The 13,892-nt window shown below is 39.3% G+C and overlaps 1 protein-coding gene across 1 annotated transcript; it reads right to left on the reverse strand.

Annotated features, from left to right (window-relative positions):
- Positions 1 to 3,988: 3,988 nt before the first annotated feature.
- On the reverse strand, positions 3,989 to 6,781 carry SNAI1 (snail family transcriptional repressor 1). The gene is made up of 3 exons (XM_072414138.1): positions 6,612 to 6,781; positions 5,748 to 6,272; positions 3,989 to 5,132 (listed from the first exon to the last, which is right to left on the reverse strand). The coding sequence occupies exons 1-3, from the start codon at positions 6,688 to 6,690 to the stop codon at positions 4,951 to 4,953; spliced, it is 786 nt and encodes a 261-aa protein (XP_072270239.1). The 5' UTR covers positions 6,691 to 6,781; the 3' UTR covers positions 3,989 to 4,950.
- Between the last annotated feature and the right edge of the window lie 7,111 nt (positions 6,782 to 13,892).

Raw genomic sequence — 13,892 nt, forward strand, 5'->3', positions numbered from 1 at the left:
ACAACCCCTGTGCAGTGTTTCTCAACCAGGGTTCTGTAGAACTCTAAGATTCCTTCAGAGGCTGCTAAAGGTCCTTAAGCAACTTGTGCTATGACCCTTCCCTGGTTCTGGGGTCTCAGAAATGCAACCTGATCAAAGCAGAATTCCAGAAAGGAAAGCAACAATGAAACAACCTTTATCAACACTTTTACCCCAGGAGAAACCTTCCAATAATTTCCAGGTGTTGAGGAGCTCAGGTAAATAGCAATTTATTGGGTGTCAGTGGTGAGCTGGAGGAATGTTCTCCTAACAGAGGTGATCCTAATGCCACCCTAATACAGACACATTTATTACTGGTGCCATGCAGATGGCTACGACAAGTGGTGTTGGCTCCGGATCCATGCGGGTACTAGTACATGGAAGGGCAATACCTCATAAAACCCGTAGGAACCTTTGGATAAACACAAGATTTTCATACAACCCTGGTGGAGATATTCTGGCCTAGATGATCGCTCATTGCTCAAGGATCCCCTTGCATTAGGCTGCTATAGGAGGCCATCAGGTTCCCTGCATTGTGCAACTCTGCAGCTAGATGGTAACGTGTCTCGGCATTGCCTTCATCACTCAAGAAATGCAAAGTACAAATGGTCCTGAAAATAATGGCACATTTCCTAGTACCAAACAGGAAAGTGCTGCAATGTTATGCTAACTGCTGCCTGTTGGGGCAATCCAAAGGATTTTGGGGCAGCGTATGTAATTCATAGATAGGTTAATAGTTAATGTCGTCATTGAAGTATATTTCATACAGAATCACAGTTGCAATCAACATATTATTAACTTGTATTTATATAGCACCAACATATTACAAAGTCCATTGTCATGTTACTATCTGTCCCTCAGGGGGGCTCACAATCTCACGTAACTACCATATTATTAACACATTCTGAAGCCAATTTGGGGGGAAAGTTAATTAACACAGCTGCATGGTTTTGTAAAGAGGGAGGAAACCATAAAAAACCTACACCAACACAGGGAAAACATGCAAACTCCATGCAGACCATGTCTTGGCTGAGATTTGATCCTGTGACCTATAGGTGCAAAGGCCAGAGAGATAACCACTGAGCCGCCATGGAATACAACATATGTACTCCTCGTGGACAGTGTAATGTCAGTGATTTGGAAGAAGCCATGCCTATGGAATAATGGGTTATTACATTATATTTTACATTAATTTGGAGTTCCCCTATGACAAGGAGTCTGTAAACATGTCATTATGAATATACTATACTATATACTACCACCTCTATATGTGTATTCAAAGGGTGGCTTTTTCTTACATTTTAGAAAATGCTTATGTGGAATCATTGTCTTAGCCCAAGGTGTCTTTCAAGTGAAAATGAAGTAAGAAGATTTGTCTTTGTTTACAAAATAAAAGGCTGTTTGCATTTTTCACCTGTTCTTAACACCATCCCCTGCAGACTGAGCAGCCTGAGGTTCATTGTTGCTCATTCATTCATTGTCATCAAATCATTGCTGGAGAGCAGTGTGATGAATTTACATGATGATCTTCTTCCACTCAAAGATGGAACTTTGGCTATGTGCATACATCAGATGATTATCGCCCAAGAGGAACGGTCTGGTCCCGACAAGTGTGCAGTGGTCACTAGACTTGATGTATCATCGGGCATCAGGAACGGCCACTATACAAGTTGAGGGGGGAGAGCACAGCAGGATGCTGCTAGCTCACCCTTCTCACTCTCCTCTCCATAGAAGAGCATTGTGTGTACAGCATTTGTTCATTCCTACGTTTGTCACTCTTTGAATATTGTACGCATGAAAAAAATGTTAGGTATACCAAGACTGCACTAAGAAATAGGGTTATCAGGGAACCCTGAAATAGAGATTTAGCTGAATCAGTATGATATAAATATCTCACCCCCTTCAGGGCGTGATCCTGCTTAAAAAACAGCACAGTGGTCAACACCCATGCCTTGCAAAACTGGGGTTCAATGTTTCAGTCTAAGAACACCATGCATTTCTTGTGTGTCAGTCTCCCCCACTTAGTCTAGTTTCTTCCTAAAAGTAAGAAATCTGTAAATTTCTTTCAAATAATACCTGGTAATCTCACCATGAAGATTCTTTGTTCAAGCACTTCCCATGATTAGGTGAAAACTGTTCTGTAGTCTTGTGTTGTCTTCCATCCCATGCACCCCAAACCACAAATGGCATTGATAGAACTCAGGAATAGTTTACTTTTCTCAATATCAGGTGACTGGGATTGCATATGACACACAATGCTTTGGCAAACCAAATATCATCCAGGTAGGATTATGCTAAAGGTGTGGTTGTATCATAATCTATAGGTGCACAAGGATTTACTTAGACTCCCTACCTTTCTACCTGGGGAGATGTTAAAGCTCAATGTACATAAGCACAGGAAACTTCCCAATCACACACTATAATACACAAATCACAAGGAATTAATATGCAAAATGTGATTTGTTTTGTGTACCTTTTGTACACTGATCTTCAACATAACAAATGCAACCAGTTTGAATAAATCATGTTGAATTAAAGGGTTTGGTGCATTGACACTTTTCTTGAACACCTTTTTTTGTGGTATATACATCAAAACAAACAGAAACATTAATATTCTGACTAAAAGTTGAACCAAGACAAAGCGTTTTTCAGGTAATGTCCTGTAACAGGTAACAAGGTCCAATAATAATAACAATGCCCAGGAAAACACATAGGTGACCATTGCTGGGTTTACAATGGAAATGTTTTGAAGCTCTTATCAGTTCAGGGCAGCTAAGAACTAAATGCATTTTAATGGAATCTACAATAAAACACTTTGAATGTCTTAAGGATTTTAAAACTTTACCTTCAGGCTAAACCTATAGTGTTGTGCACCTTCCATTATCTTTTCCTCACTCTGTTGTTAACTTCTTGTAAGGGGCAGAGAAGATATTCAAGGCCCCAGGCTACAATGTATAGGTGACCAACTTTCTTGGTACCTGCTAATCTTTTACCACAAGCTTTTCTGAAACCAAAAAATAAAACATAATAAGCAATTTGACTTTATAATACACAAAAAGAACGAACCATTTCCGGGGACATTTAATGCAGAACTTTTTGGCACCATTATTCATCCCTTTTTTAGATTGACGATTGACATCCATGTATTGGAAAGGTCATGTAGTAGCCACAGGCAATGTCTATTTAATGTGGAAAAAAATATACACAACTTAAAAAACTTGCCCAAGCAGCAATTTCCCCTAAGGTCATCGTGTCCTCATTTAAAACATAATGAACCCAGATCAGGTTGTCATTCTTTATCTTTCCCAAGAGATTAGAACAATGAGGTTGCAAGTAAGAAAATAAATGGTAAAGTTTTGAAAGATCGGGGCCCGAATGCCCATTCTCTTTTGTTGCTCGCTCACTCCACCTGCCTTTCGAACATGATATAGAAATGAACAAGTGCTTTAAGACACTGAAAGCAGCAGGTGTTTCCGATTTCTTTGCGGAGAGTACAGTGTATTGTTTTGCTTTTCACCCTTCCTTAGTAGAATATTGACTCTCCTAGGGTGCACCTGTCTTATAGAGGATGCAGCTGCTGTAGAACTACAAGGCTCAGCATACCATGTTGTTAGGTCTGATAAATGAAATGTAATTTCTCAGGTATTATATGTATCCTGCAACATGTATATCAAAATATGATCCATAAATCAATACAACTTGGATGTCTGATCTTAACACATGGGGTCATACCATTTAGAGGCAGACAGAGCCACCAAGGGGACACCTTTCAACTACTGATGTAAGAACCCTTAAGTCCAGGAGGGTCTTTGTGTAGCTGAACCTCTCTATAGGTATATAGTTTACCATTTAGGGACCCTTTTAAGGTTTGTAGCAGATTTTTGGACTCTTGCACTTGTCGTGTGCTATCTTAAAGCATAGGCGCTCACAATGCTCCCAACCACACCACACAAAGATTTTTAAACAAACATTGTTTTATAAATTAAGTTTTTTTATTTATTGAATATCAATAAATTGTGTTTATAAAAAAGTTTCAATTGTACAAAATGTGGAAGATAAAAATATAAATACCAGTGTACCTTTCAAAATGTAAACATTTGTTTGTACGGATTATGTAGAAAAAAAAAAAAAAAGAATGTACAGATGCTAGAAAATGCATTCAGATGACATCTGTTAATAGACATAAATATATATATTTTTCTTTTTCCTGCTGGTTCACCTGTCCGTGGGCTGGCTTGCACAATCATCCATTGTATTGCATGACAACTGCCCGCTATTAATCTGAGCGCCTGTGAAAGGCAGTTGTTTTAAAGAGTTGTATTAACAGGTGCTCGAGAGCTTTGTAAACACAATTGTTATTTGGCAACAGCGACAAGCTCTCGCTTTCCTGACCATTGTTCCCGGAGAGGCCTCTACAGATCCACCATTGTGCCGCATCCAAACAGCTGCCCCGTAAGTGTGATATTATTATTGCATAGTAACACCTTTGCTGAAAAGTACTAGCCTTGCATATATTTATATATATACAGAATCATAAAAAATAAGACACATTTCTAGTAACACTTTCATTCTGTCCTTCATAAAAAAGGAAAATAATTAGCCTATCTCTGCTTCCAAAAAACAAAGGTAAAAAAATCTCTTTTTTTTGTGCCTTTTCTGCAGTCCCAGGTTTAAACTACACTTCAGGTTCTGGAATACTGTGTAACAGTCAAACGTGCACATATTGAATGTAGTATTATCTAGGAGACTGCAAGAAAAGCCTGGAAGACAGAGAGCTAATTTCAGCACCTAAGAGCATTATTTTGGATAAAAAGTGTAATAGGTCCCCATGTGATTGCTGTGTGCTTGCTACACCAAAGCCAGGGAATATATTAACTTGGGGAGAGACTTCTCTCCCTGTGCTGTCTGTAACAGTCAATTGTGCACGAGTTTTTAGTGGTTCCCCGTACACCCCGTTTCCTCATGTTTGTGGAGGAGTGACATTCTGGAAAAAGTCCTAGAGCAAGTTTTGCACTGATACTTCTTGACATCTGAGTGTGTCTGCAAGTGGGCTCGGAGGTTTGAGCGGTCTGCGAAGGCCCGGTTGCAATGCGTACAGGAAAATGGTTTTTCACCTGTTAAAGAAAAAGAAATGCAATTAACGACCAGGAACAAAAATTACATTCATAATAATTTTTTTCATTAGTACGAGGATGCTCACTGCCACTATCCATTGTTAGGTCTGCAAGGGTATGTAGGATTTTCAAAGTACCCGGCATTCAGCCTTTGTAGATGCTAATAGGCACATGGTACCAGACTAGTGCCTATAAAGCAACTATCCAACACAATTAATTCTTTTGGAGTTCCCTTTGCAATGCCTTTATAGAACTGGAAGAGGGTGTGAAATTAGCCCCATACAACTCACAACAATCAGATGAAGGAGTCTACATTGGAATACAATCCAACAGCTGCAAGTACACAGGCCCTGCAACTGTACAGTAACAGGTGCAATTCACAGGCCAACTCTACATAACATCCACTCTAGTTCCTAAAGAAAAATTGCCATAACTGAAATATTCAGTGTCTAGTTATTTTTCACCCTTCATCACTCCCATATGAATTCTAGGCATTTGTACCACACATAAATTTGCAAACTGTCTACCTTCAAAAGAACTTGCTGACCTTAGAAATTAAGACTTTTGCATCATTCATTCATGTGATGTAATAAAGATCGAAGAAAAGATCCTTACCGGTGTGAGTTCTGATATGTCCCTGTAGAAGCCATGGTCTGGAGAAGGCTTTGCCGCAGATTTTGCAGACACATGGAAGAGTGTGACTCCTGATATGCATCTTCAGGGCCCCAAGGCTGACATATTCCTTGTCACAGTATTTGCAGCTGAAGGATTTTCTAGTTTGTGAGTCACAGTGCAGTTGCTTATGTTTGGACAGTCCAGCAAAAGTAGAGTAAGACTTGGTGCATTGGTTGCATTGGAACTTTTCAGCTTCTGTGGCCGAGGACGCTGGGCTGGGAGGATCGGAAGTCTTGCCCTCATCATCCTCGCTGGAGAAAGACGTGAGGTCCAGGGGCTTGCAGTCATCAGCATCAGTGGATGGGGAGATGGGCGACTTGCTGTAGTCGGGGTCTTTGGTGAAGAAAGTCGTAATTACGGTGGTGTCCCAGACTAAAGGTGGGTAGTAAGCTCCGGTGGGCAAGATCTCCGGATGGGGTATGACAGGTAAGGAGTATTTATCATAGAGAAATGGTGAGATATACACTGTAACAGGAAAAAAAAACAACCATTAGATTTTAAATTCATGCTTGCAGAAGATATTCAGAACAAGTAAAAAAAAAAAGTAAATGTACTCTGCTATGCATTATTAAATCAATTTATGCAAACATTGGTTACTATTTATTTCAGCAATTTAAAATACTACTTTAAACATTACTAAGAACTGCTGCATTCTTGCAATATAGCAGATAAACTAAATGCATTCTGTATTATAGAATAATTTCACTCCAGTACACTGTAAGCATGCAGCAGCCACATGAATGAGATCATACAACTTGCACATAAAAAGTTCTGCTTTTAGTTGAATGCATGTGATTTTCTTACCTGTCTGGCTCTCCAGCTCACTGTAGTTGGGTTTCTTGGAGGCACAGAAGTGCTTCTTAACAAGGAATGATCGTGGCATCTTGCTCAGGAGGGAGCAGCAGAAGTAGTAAACTGAGAGAGACAATTACATGAGTATCCAAACTCTGGGATTAAAAGGCAAGGCACTGACTTGCTTGAGCCCTCCACTGGCTAATATGCAGCCCTCCAGGCCGGGGGCGGGGATATGCAGATGAGTATTGTGAACTCTGGGCCAGTCAGCAGGCAGAGGAGGCGTGGTTCCAAATTCTTCTGTCCCCTTTCCAGCAGGTGCCTGGAGCTGTGAGTTTTTTTGGATGCTTTCTCCACCCCTATAATAGAACTGTGCAAACTTTTTATTGTATCTGAAGGCAATTTTCTTGCCCACTCCTCCTTCACTATACCTAACCTGGGGAGAGAAGGCTTTTCTCTCTCCCTTTTTTGTGTAGGTCCCTAATCATTAACTGTGCAGAAAAAAAAAAGAGAGGTCTACCAGATTAGACTGAATACATGGGGGTCTTTTCAGAGTATTACCACCCCCCCCCCACCTTCTTTTACACATCCCCAATACATAGTAGCCAAACAACAAAACTTCTTTTGTGATAGCTAAGCCAACACTTTACTTTGACAAAAGAAGCAGCTCTCTTGTTCAAATAAGTTGTCTTTTCTTCGTTCTTTAAACAAATGTGGATTCCTTCTTTACAAACTTCCTTTTATTCCGCTGATGTTCTGCGTTCTTTATTGACAGTCCGGTATTTGCACACTCGTCTGGTCAATTGAGCGGAACGCACTGCAAGACGGCGTCAGTCCCAGGAGGCGTTTAATTCAACGTAGATGTGAACTTTTATTTGAAGATATTTAGTTAGATAAAGCACCGTGTCATATAAACAAAAGCAAAAAAAAAAAAAGTAAAGTTTTTAATTTTTTGGGGTTTTGCTTGACATGTCAGACCTCATTCTATATCTTCAGTGTTCACACGGCGGTGAGTTTGTAGTGCGGTTATGGATTTCTAATGAACCTGAACTGTTTCCTCAGGTGGGACGCTACATGTAGTCAGGAGGCAATAAGCAGTCCAGATCAGGGGGGCAATACCAAAGCCCTGGGGGGCTGCCACTAGTTGTAAAGTGTGCAAACGCTGCGGTACAGGCGGACCAATCCCAGCCACCAGTAGCCCACAAGGAAACTGCTATTCCTGTATTTGCTGCTATTCCCCCATTTCTGTATACATTCACTCCCCCCACTGCTTGCACATAACTACCCTGGACCATGTCTATGTAATGTCTATGCATAGCTGCTTGTAGCCTCACCCTAGGGGCACAAGAGCACAATAGTTGTCACCCAATGACAAAAAATATCCCAACAATGAAATTCAAGACAACATGACAATTAAATTTAATTAGGCTTTAATGAAATCTGGGTAAAAATAAAAGTTGTTTAAAATGGCATTGGCGTGGTGAAGCTCACATAGGATTTTAGCAATTGGGTTTCTCCCAATTTTAGCAATTGGGAGAAAGGACTTTTAAAAGTTTTATCTGCAATTTTTTTTTAATTCTTTTATTAGCCTGCTAGTAATTTTTTTCATTTGTAACATGACTGATGCACATGTGCAGTACAGTGCATGGTCATGGTGCTCATGTGTGGGAGTTAGGGCTTGACAAATGGGTGATGCAAAAACCCCAAACTCCAAAATAAAGGAGAACACATTGTGGAAATTGTGATACAGTGCATGCAGGGAGTGAGGAATCCAACAATGCTGCCCCCATTCCTATTGTGTGCTACTTTTGCCTACCTTTTGGATTGTAAGCTCTTTTGGGCAGGGCCATCTCCTCCTCTTGTGTCATTGTTTTTATCTGTTTCTTGTTTGCAACCCCTATTTAATGTACAGCGCTGTGTAATATGTTGGCGCAATAAAAATACTGTTTATTGGGATTAATAATAATATTAATGTGAATAAAAAAATTAAACTGTTTACAAAATATTTGTAACTGTTTGTGATTACAGCAAAATGGGAGAAAGATTTCATGCATCTTTCACCCAGGATTTGAACATTTTACTAATTCAAAGGTTAAAAATGATTTTTTTTGGGGTGAAAGCTTGTGAACCTTGTGTCTCTTTGAAGTCATCATATTGTTTAACTGTAGAAGAACAAAGGTAAGTGGTGTTACTGTGTTTGTCATAAAACAGACCAAAGAGTTGTATTTCAAGGATTGAAACAACTAAAGTAACCTTGTGATGCTGCCTACCGACCGAAGGCCTTGTTAGCCTTAGAAAGTGCTAACCTCAAGTAACTTTTGTTATTTTAACCCACAAAAGTATGATTCTTTAAAATTAAACAAGAATGACATTCCCCTCCCTCTGTACAACACTGTGTGAAACTTAATGGTGGTACAGTTTGCAGCCAATTTTTACCAATTACCCGTCCAGCATGTCTTTAATCTCCATCCCCCCCTCGGGTCAAGCTCATACTGGAATTGTTAGTAAGAGTTTAAGGGAAGGGGATTTTTTTTTTGGAACTTTGATTGAGGCAGGCCCACACGTGTTGGCCAGATGGCACCTGTCCCCCCGCCTGCATTCCTCTGACACCAGAGCACAGACAGGTGACAGCAGACCCAGTGGAATTCTGTCTCCTGCAGGTCCCTTTAAACTTACCAAACTCTCTCATCTTAGCCATGGGTGGCTGGGAAATAGCATAGGAGACTGATATCTTTGCCTGGAATTGCAATGCTACATTTTCTGTTCTGTTTATCCAAAAACTGCTTGATGTCTCCTGTTAAGAAAAAAGAATGATTTTATGGCTCAGTCAATACCATTAGGTTGGTCATACATGTGGCAATTTGTTTAAAATCCACTTTGTGCTGAAATCGCAAAGGACTGGTAATTTTGACCTGACTAAAATTGCCCCGAACTTGCACAAAACTCAAATAGTTTTCAATAATAATGTCATAGTTTGATTTTTGTTTAGAATTAGGGGTGTCAGTATGCCTAATTGTTGCTCTCCCAGTGTCTTAAAGGTAACCGAAGTTGAAGCTTTTTTCCAAGCTGTGGAGTAAATTGATAGTTTAAAATCTATTTTTTTTAGTTCTGTTGGAATGCACCCACTCTCACAGGAAGTGTGATGCTGGGCCCTAAAATGCTGCTTGTAGGAGTTGATAGTACACCACTGAATGCAAACAGACACATTCCCAGACATAGGCAGGAGCTGATGACCTGTTCATGTTGACATCACCTGTGCAGGTATGCCCATGTTCCATGCTAACACCCTAAGTGTTATCAAGTTAAAACAGAAGAGTCAATATAATCAAACTTTAACAAGAATAATTGTCCTGGGGAGGAAAAAAGGGGGGGGGGGGTATCTACTAAGATCTGGGTGAGCTCAATGTAGTAGAGTAACAGCTGCAATAAAGTACAATATTCCCAGCCTTGAGAGGAAAGGGTTAATCTTGCACTGATAACCTGTCCTGTTATTGTGGCTCTTATCTGTGCAGTGACAGATAAAATACACTTGTTGGAGTCTGTTCCAACAATGAAAGTACAAACACTAAGTATATACAGAGCTTTAATGAGTCCAGTTCTAAATATTGTAATTGGAAGACCTGCAGGGACAGTTTGGTTCCTTTAACCATTGCATTCTTTACTTATTATCTGCTATGTCTTGAATCTCTATATTTGCTTTTTGTATTAGCAATGTAATTTCTAGGCATGTCCTGCAGTGCCATCGTGTGGTTAAATTGTGGTGCTACACCTGGGCAGCCACAGAATACAAATTTGTTGAACCAAATTTTATTAACCTTTAAATTAATCTAAAGGTTACTTGATACAATGCATTCGTTTTAATTTATTGAAGTTTTAAAAAAATATTTTATTTAATTTATTATAAATTAATTTATTTTGCATTTATTTTAAATGTTACTCTATGAGTGAAGAATGGGGCCAGGACTATAGTTACCATTTATCCTGGCCACATTTAGAAAGCGATTTGTATTAAATAGTGAAATGAATTAGGAAGCTGACAGAAATATTTGGGAATGGTAAAATAATATGATTATAAGGTCATCAAATGCAAGATATCAATAGGAAACTGGAATACAAGATACACTGATATAACCATATGCCTGTGCTGCCCTCTAGTGGAAGAAACACTGACCTGTGACTACTTTCCTAATAATACTATTATGTGCAAATTAAGGATTCTTCAATTATTATTATTATTATTATTATTAATAATAATAAACAGGATTTATATAGTGCCAACATATTACGCAGCGCTGTACATTAAATAGGGATTGCAAATGACAGAGTTATACAGACCGTGATACAGGAGGAGAGAACCCTGCCCCAAAGAGCTTACAATCTAGTAGTTCAATATGTTAGAATATCTAATGTTAAGAATGCCAACATGTCAAATAAAAGTTCTATGTATTTATTTCCTTCTCATAGAGATCACCGTGCCCCCTGGCTATGCATTCACCATGCTGCCGTCTCCTCCTTATTGACTTGCTAACAATGGGAAGACTGATGATGATGTCTGTAAGCATTGAAGGACATAATTATAATAATAAAACATTTTACTGTTGTTGTGTATTGCAATGGGAAATGAATTCAGACGTATGGGGTTATTGCAAGGGTCACTTTAATGTCTCCTATACAGGCAAATAATGTTGTGTACTAATAACATACAGTATGTATCCTATGGTTGTGTGAGGTACAGCACTACTTGCGGCCTAGGTAGCTCCATAAATAAGGCTCATTATGCATGGACAGGTCCAGTACCAGTTATGTTCTTTACTAATCAGTCTGAATGATCACTCAGAAATCATGTAGCCATTAGAGCTATAAGGTGGTATGCAAGTTTTTGATTATTGGGGATGGGATTGAGTAAAGGAACCAAACGGGAGTTTGAGATTGGATTTGCCTGATCGTTCACACATGACATGACTTGTGTACTTTTTTTTGGACCTCTCTAAGCACTCCATATCCAAGTGTGAACCTAAAGGTATAACAATCGTTCCCCCAATGAATTAACTTCAATTACACCGGCAAGTGTATAATTTTCATAAGCAAAAGGCATGCGGCCCGAGTCAACCTCCGATTCCAGATCCCCTTTAATATACAAAACACCCTGCAAAAAGATTTGCACATTAAAGAGACATGGCTGTGTGTTGATATCACTGGACATCACACTTATATGATAGCATGTGAACAGGAACTGGAACACTACTTATACCATACAGGGGAACAGGAGGTAGCATTACACAGATTCATGTTAAACAGGATTAAACTATTAAGTCACTTCTAACAAGCTCCCATGAAACATTTCCTCACTTTTCCCTAGATATGGAAAACGACATTGACACATTTACAAATGAGGTAGGAGGCGAATCCACAAGCCATTGACACCTGTCTACTACAAGTCCTTGTCCTGGCAGACTGGAGGGTGGGTGATAATCAACATAAGATGGTGACATAATTAGATGTAAATTTGGAGTGTTGTCAGCTTCCTGTGACCCTGGCTGGATAATATGCAGAACAGGTGAACAGGTGTAGGAGGAGGGGAGCCACACAAGGTGCAATACACAAGCACTTCAACTTCAGGTGTGGCCTCCAAAGGTCACCTGGTAAACCCCATCTAATTTTTTCATTTATTTCACTTCTGCAATTAAACTATTTCTAGATAATAACTTTTTGTTTTATACTTTATGTATGAAGGGGATAGGGGTTACCATTCCCTATCAGGTAATTGTCGCTGCCAGTAATTACCCCTTTTATTTGTCCTGGTGAATATTGGCACCAAGACACAAATCCAAATATTGCAATTGCCAGCAGAGTGAAATCATTGCAATGGAGACACTTGTTTGGGCGATAACTAAAAGGACATTTCACTTCTCGCTTCTGTGTTGTGTATGGGGTCCTGGGCGGGATGTAAAAGGAAATTTTCCTGTTAGAATATGCAGCGAAATTAAACTAACAGGGACTCAAGAAGGCAGCAATAGGGAGGTGCACTGCTGCATGAGGGCCAATGTGGGAATTGAATATAAATAGCTAATTTTTCACATTCCATATGGAGTTGAAAATTAAAGATAACCCATCAGAAGGAAAATGATTTGTCAGTAAGCTTTTCTCTCACTTCCTGTCCTGTTGAATTTTTACCAGATAGGAAGTGAGGGGAACTCTCCAACAGCAGCACACATTGAAAATAACCTGCTTATCTCTAATAGTGTAGGGAAGTTTAGGCCCCAGTCCGATTTGTATTTCCATCGGCGTGTCTGTTGCATATAAAATCAGCCAGAAGGGAAGCAATTAATAGTAAATCTCTCTAAAGAAGAGCAGCAAACACCAAGAAAAGATTATAATACTTCCCTTACTCAATCAAATACAGGTAATTGTTTTTTGCATTACAATGTATTTAACCCTTTCCTATGCTAATAAATTTAGTTTGGGTCCCTGGGGAATACTTAGCACCTTTGTCAGGTGTCTGTTGCTGCCTGCAGCTAATTTCTCAAACCAGTTTTTAGAAAGCAGACTTTTTTTCTTTTCCACTACTTGTGCTTATTTCTTGTAAGACATTCACAGGAAGAGGAGGTGAGGGAGAAACACCTCTATGAGGGCCACAGACAGAGATACACAATGGACAGAAGTGTAACTCTTACCGCTGTATATAAATTAAGAGTTTGGTTAGGTATTAACATATTATGAAAGTTAGGCCAATCAGATAAGGACATAAATTTGTCAAACTTTGTTTCTGGAAGTCCTTCGGGATGCTGGATTTTAGATGATTTTTCTTGTTTGTAACAAATCCAGGTTATATTATAAATCCAGTGCCTCTCTATCCACACATAGGCAGATTGAAGGATATCATCTATGGGAGGAAATCATTAACATGCAAATGCAATTCTCAATAAACCATTTACTTTTCACAAGCAACAAACATGGCTGACATGCAAACTAGGCAGCCTGGAAGTAAGACATGTTTGTTGGCCATGTTGCAGCTTTAAAATTGTGTGCAGAAAAAAATTAATTAAAATGATTAGATGGCTTAAAGTATTCACAGGCCAGTGCGCAATAAAAAAGGCTGGTAAAAGGAAGTGTCAATTCACATGCAGGGGGTCAACAAAACAGGAGAAAGCTGCAAATTAAAAAAAGGAGCTAAAGCAACTAGTTAGAATTGATCAAGGCTCACTGATTCAAGACCCGTGCCCTGATAAGCACTATTTTCAAATGCAAATCAATGCATTAAAATGCCAAGTGCAGAATTTGACCAGAAAAAGC

This window comes from Pyxicephalus adspersus, chromosome 6, assembly GCF_032062135.1.
Source record: "Pyxicephalus adspersus chromosome 6, UCB_Pads_2.0, whole genome shotgun sequence".
NCBI lineage: Eukaryota > Metazoa > Chordata > Amphibia > Anura > Pyxicephalidae > Pyxicephalus > Pyxicephalus adspersus.

Bases quoted from the DNA above. Each gene is read 5' to 3' on its own strand.
- SNAI1 (XM_072414138.1), bottom strand. From the start codon at position 6,690: ATGCCACGATCATTCCTTGTTAAGAAGCACTTCTGTGCCTCCAAGAAA. The intron at 6,273-6,611 runs GTAAGAAAATCA...TTCCTGTTACAG, and splicing joins TGAGCTGGAGAGCCAGACAG to TGTATATCTCACCATTTCTC. The intron at 5,133-5,747 runs GTAAGGATCTTT...TTTCTTTAACAG, and splicing joins ACATATCAGAACTCACACCG to GTGAAAAACCATTTTCCTGT.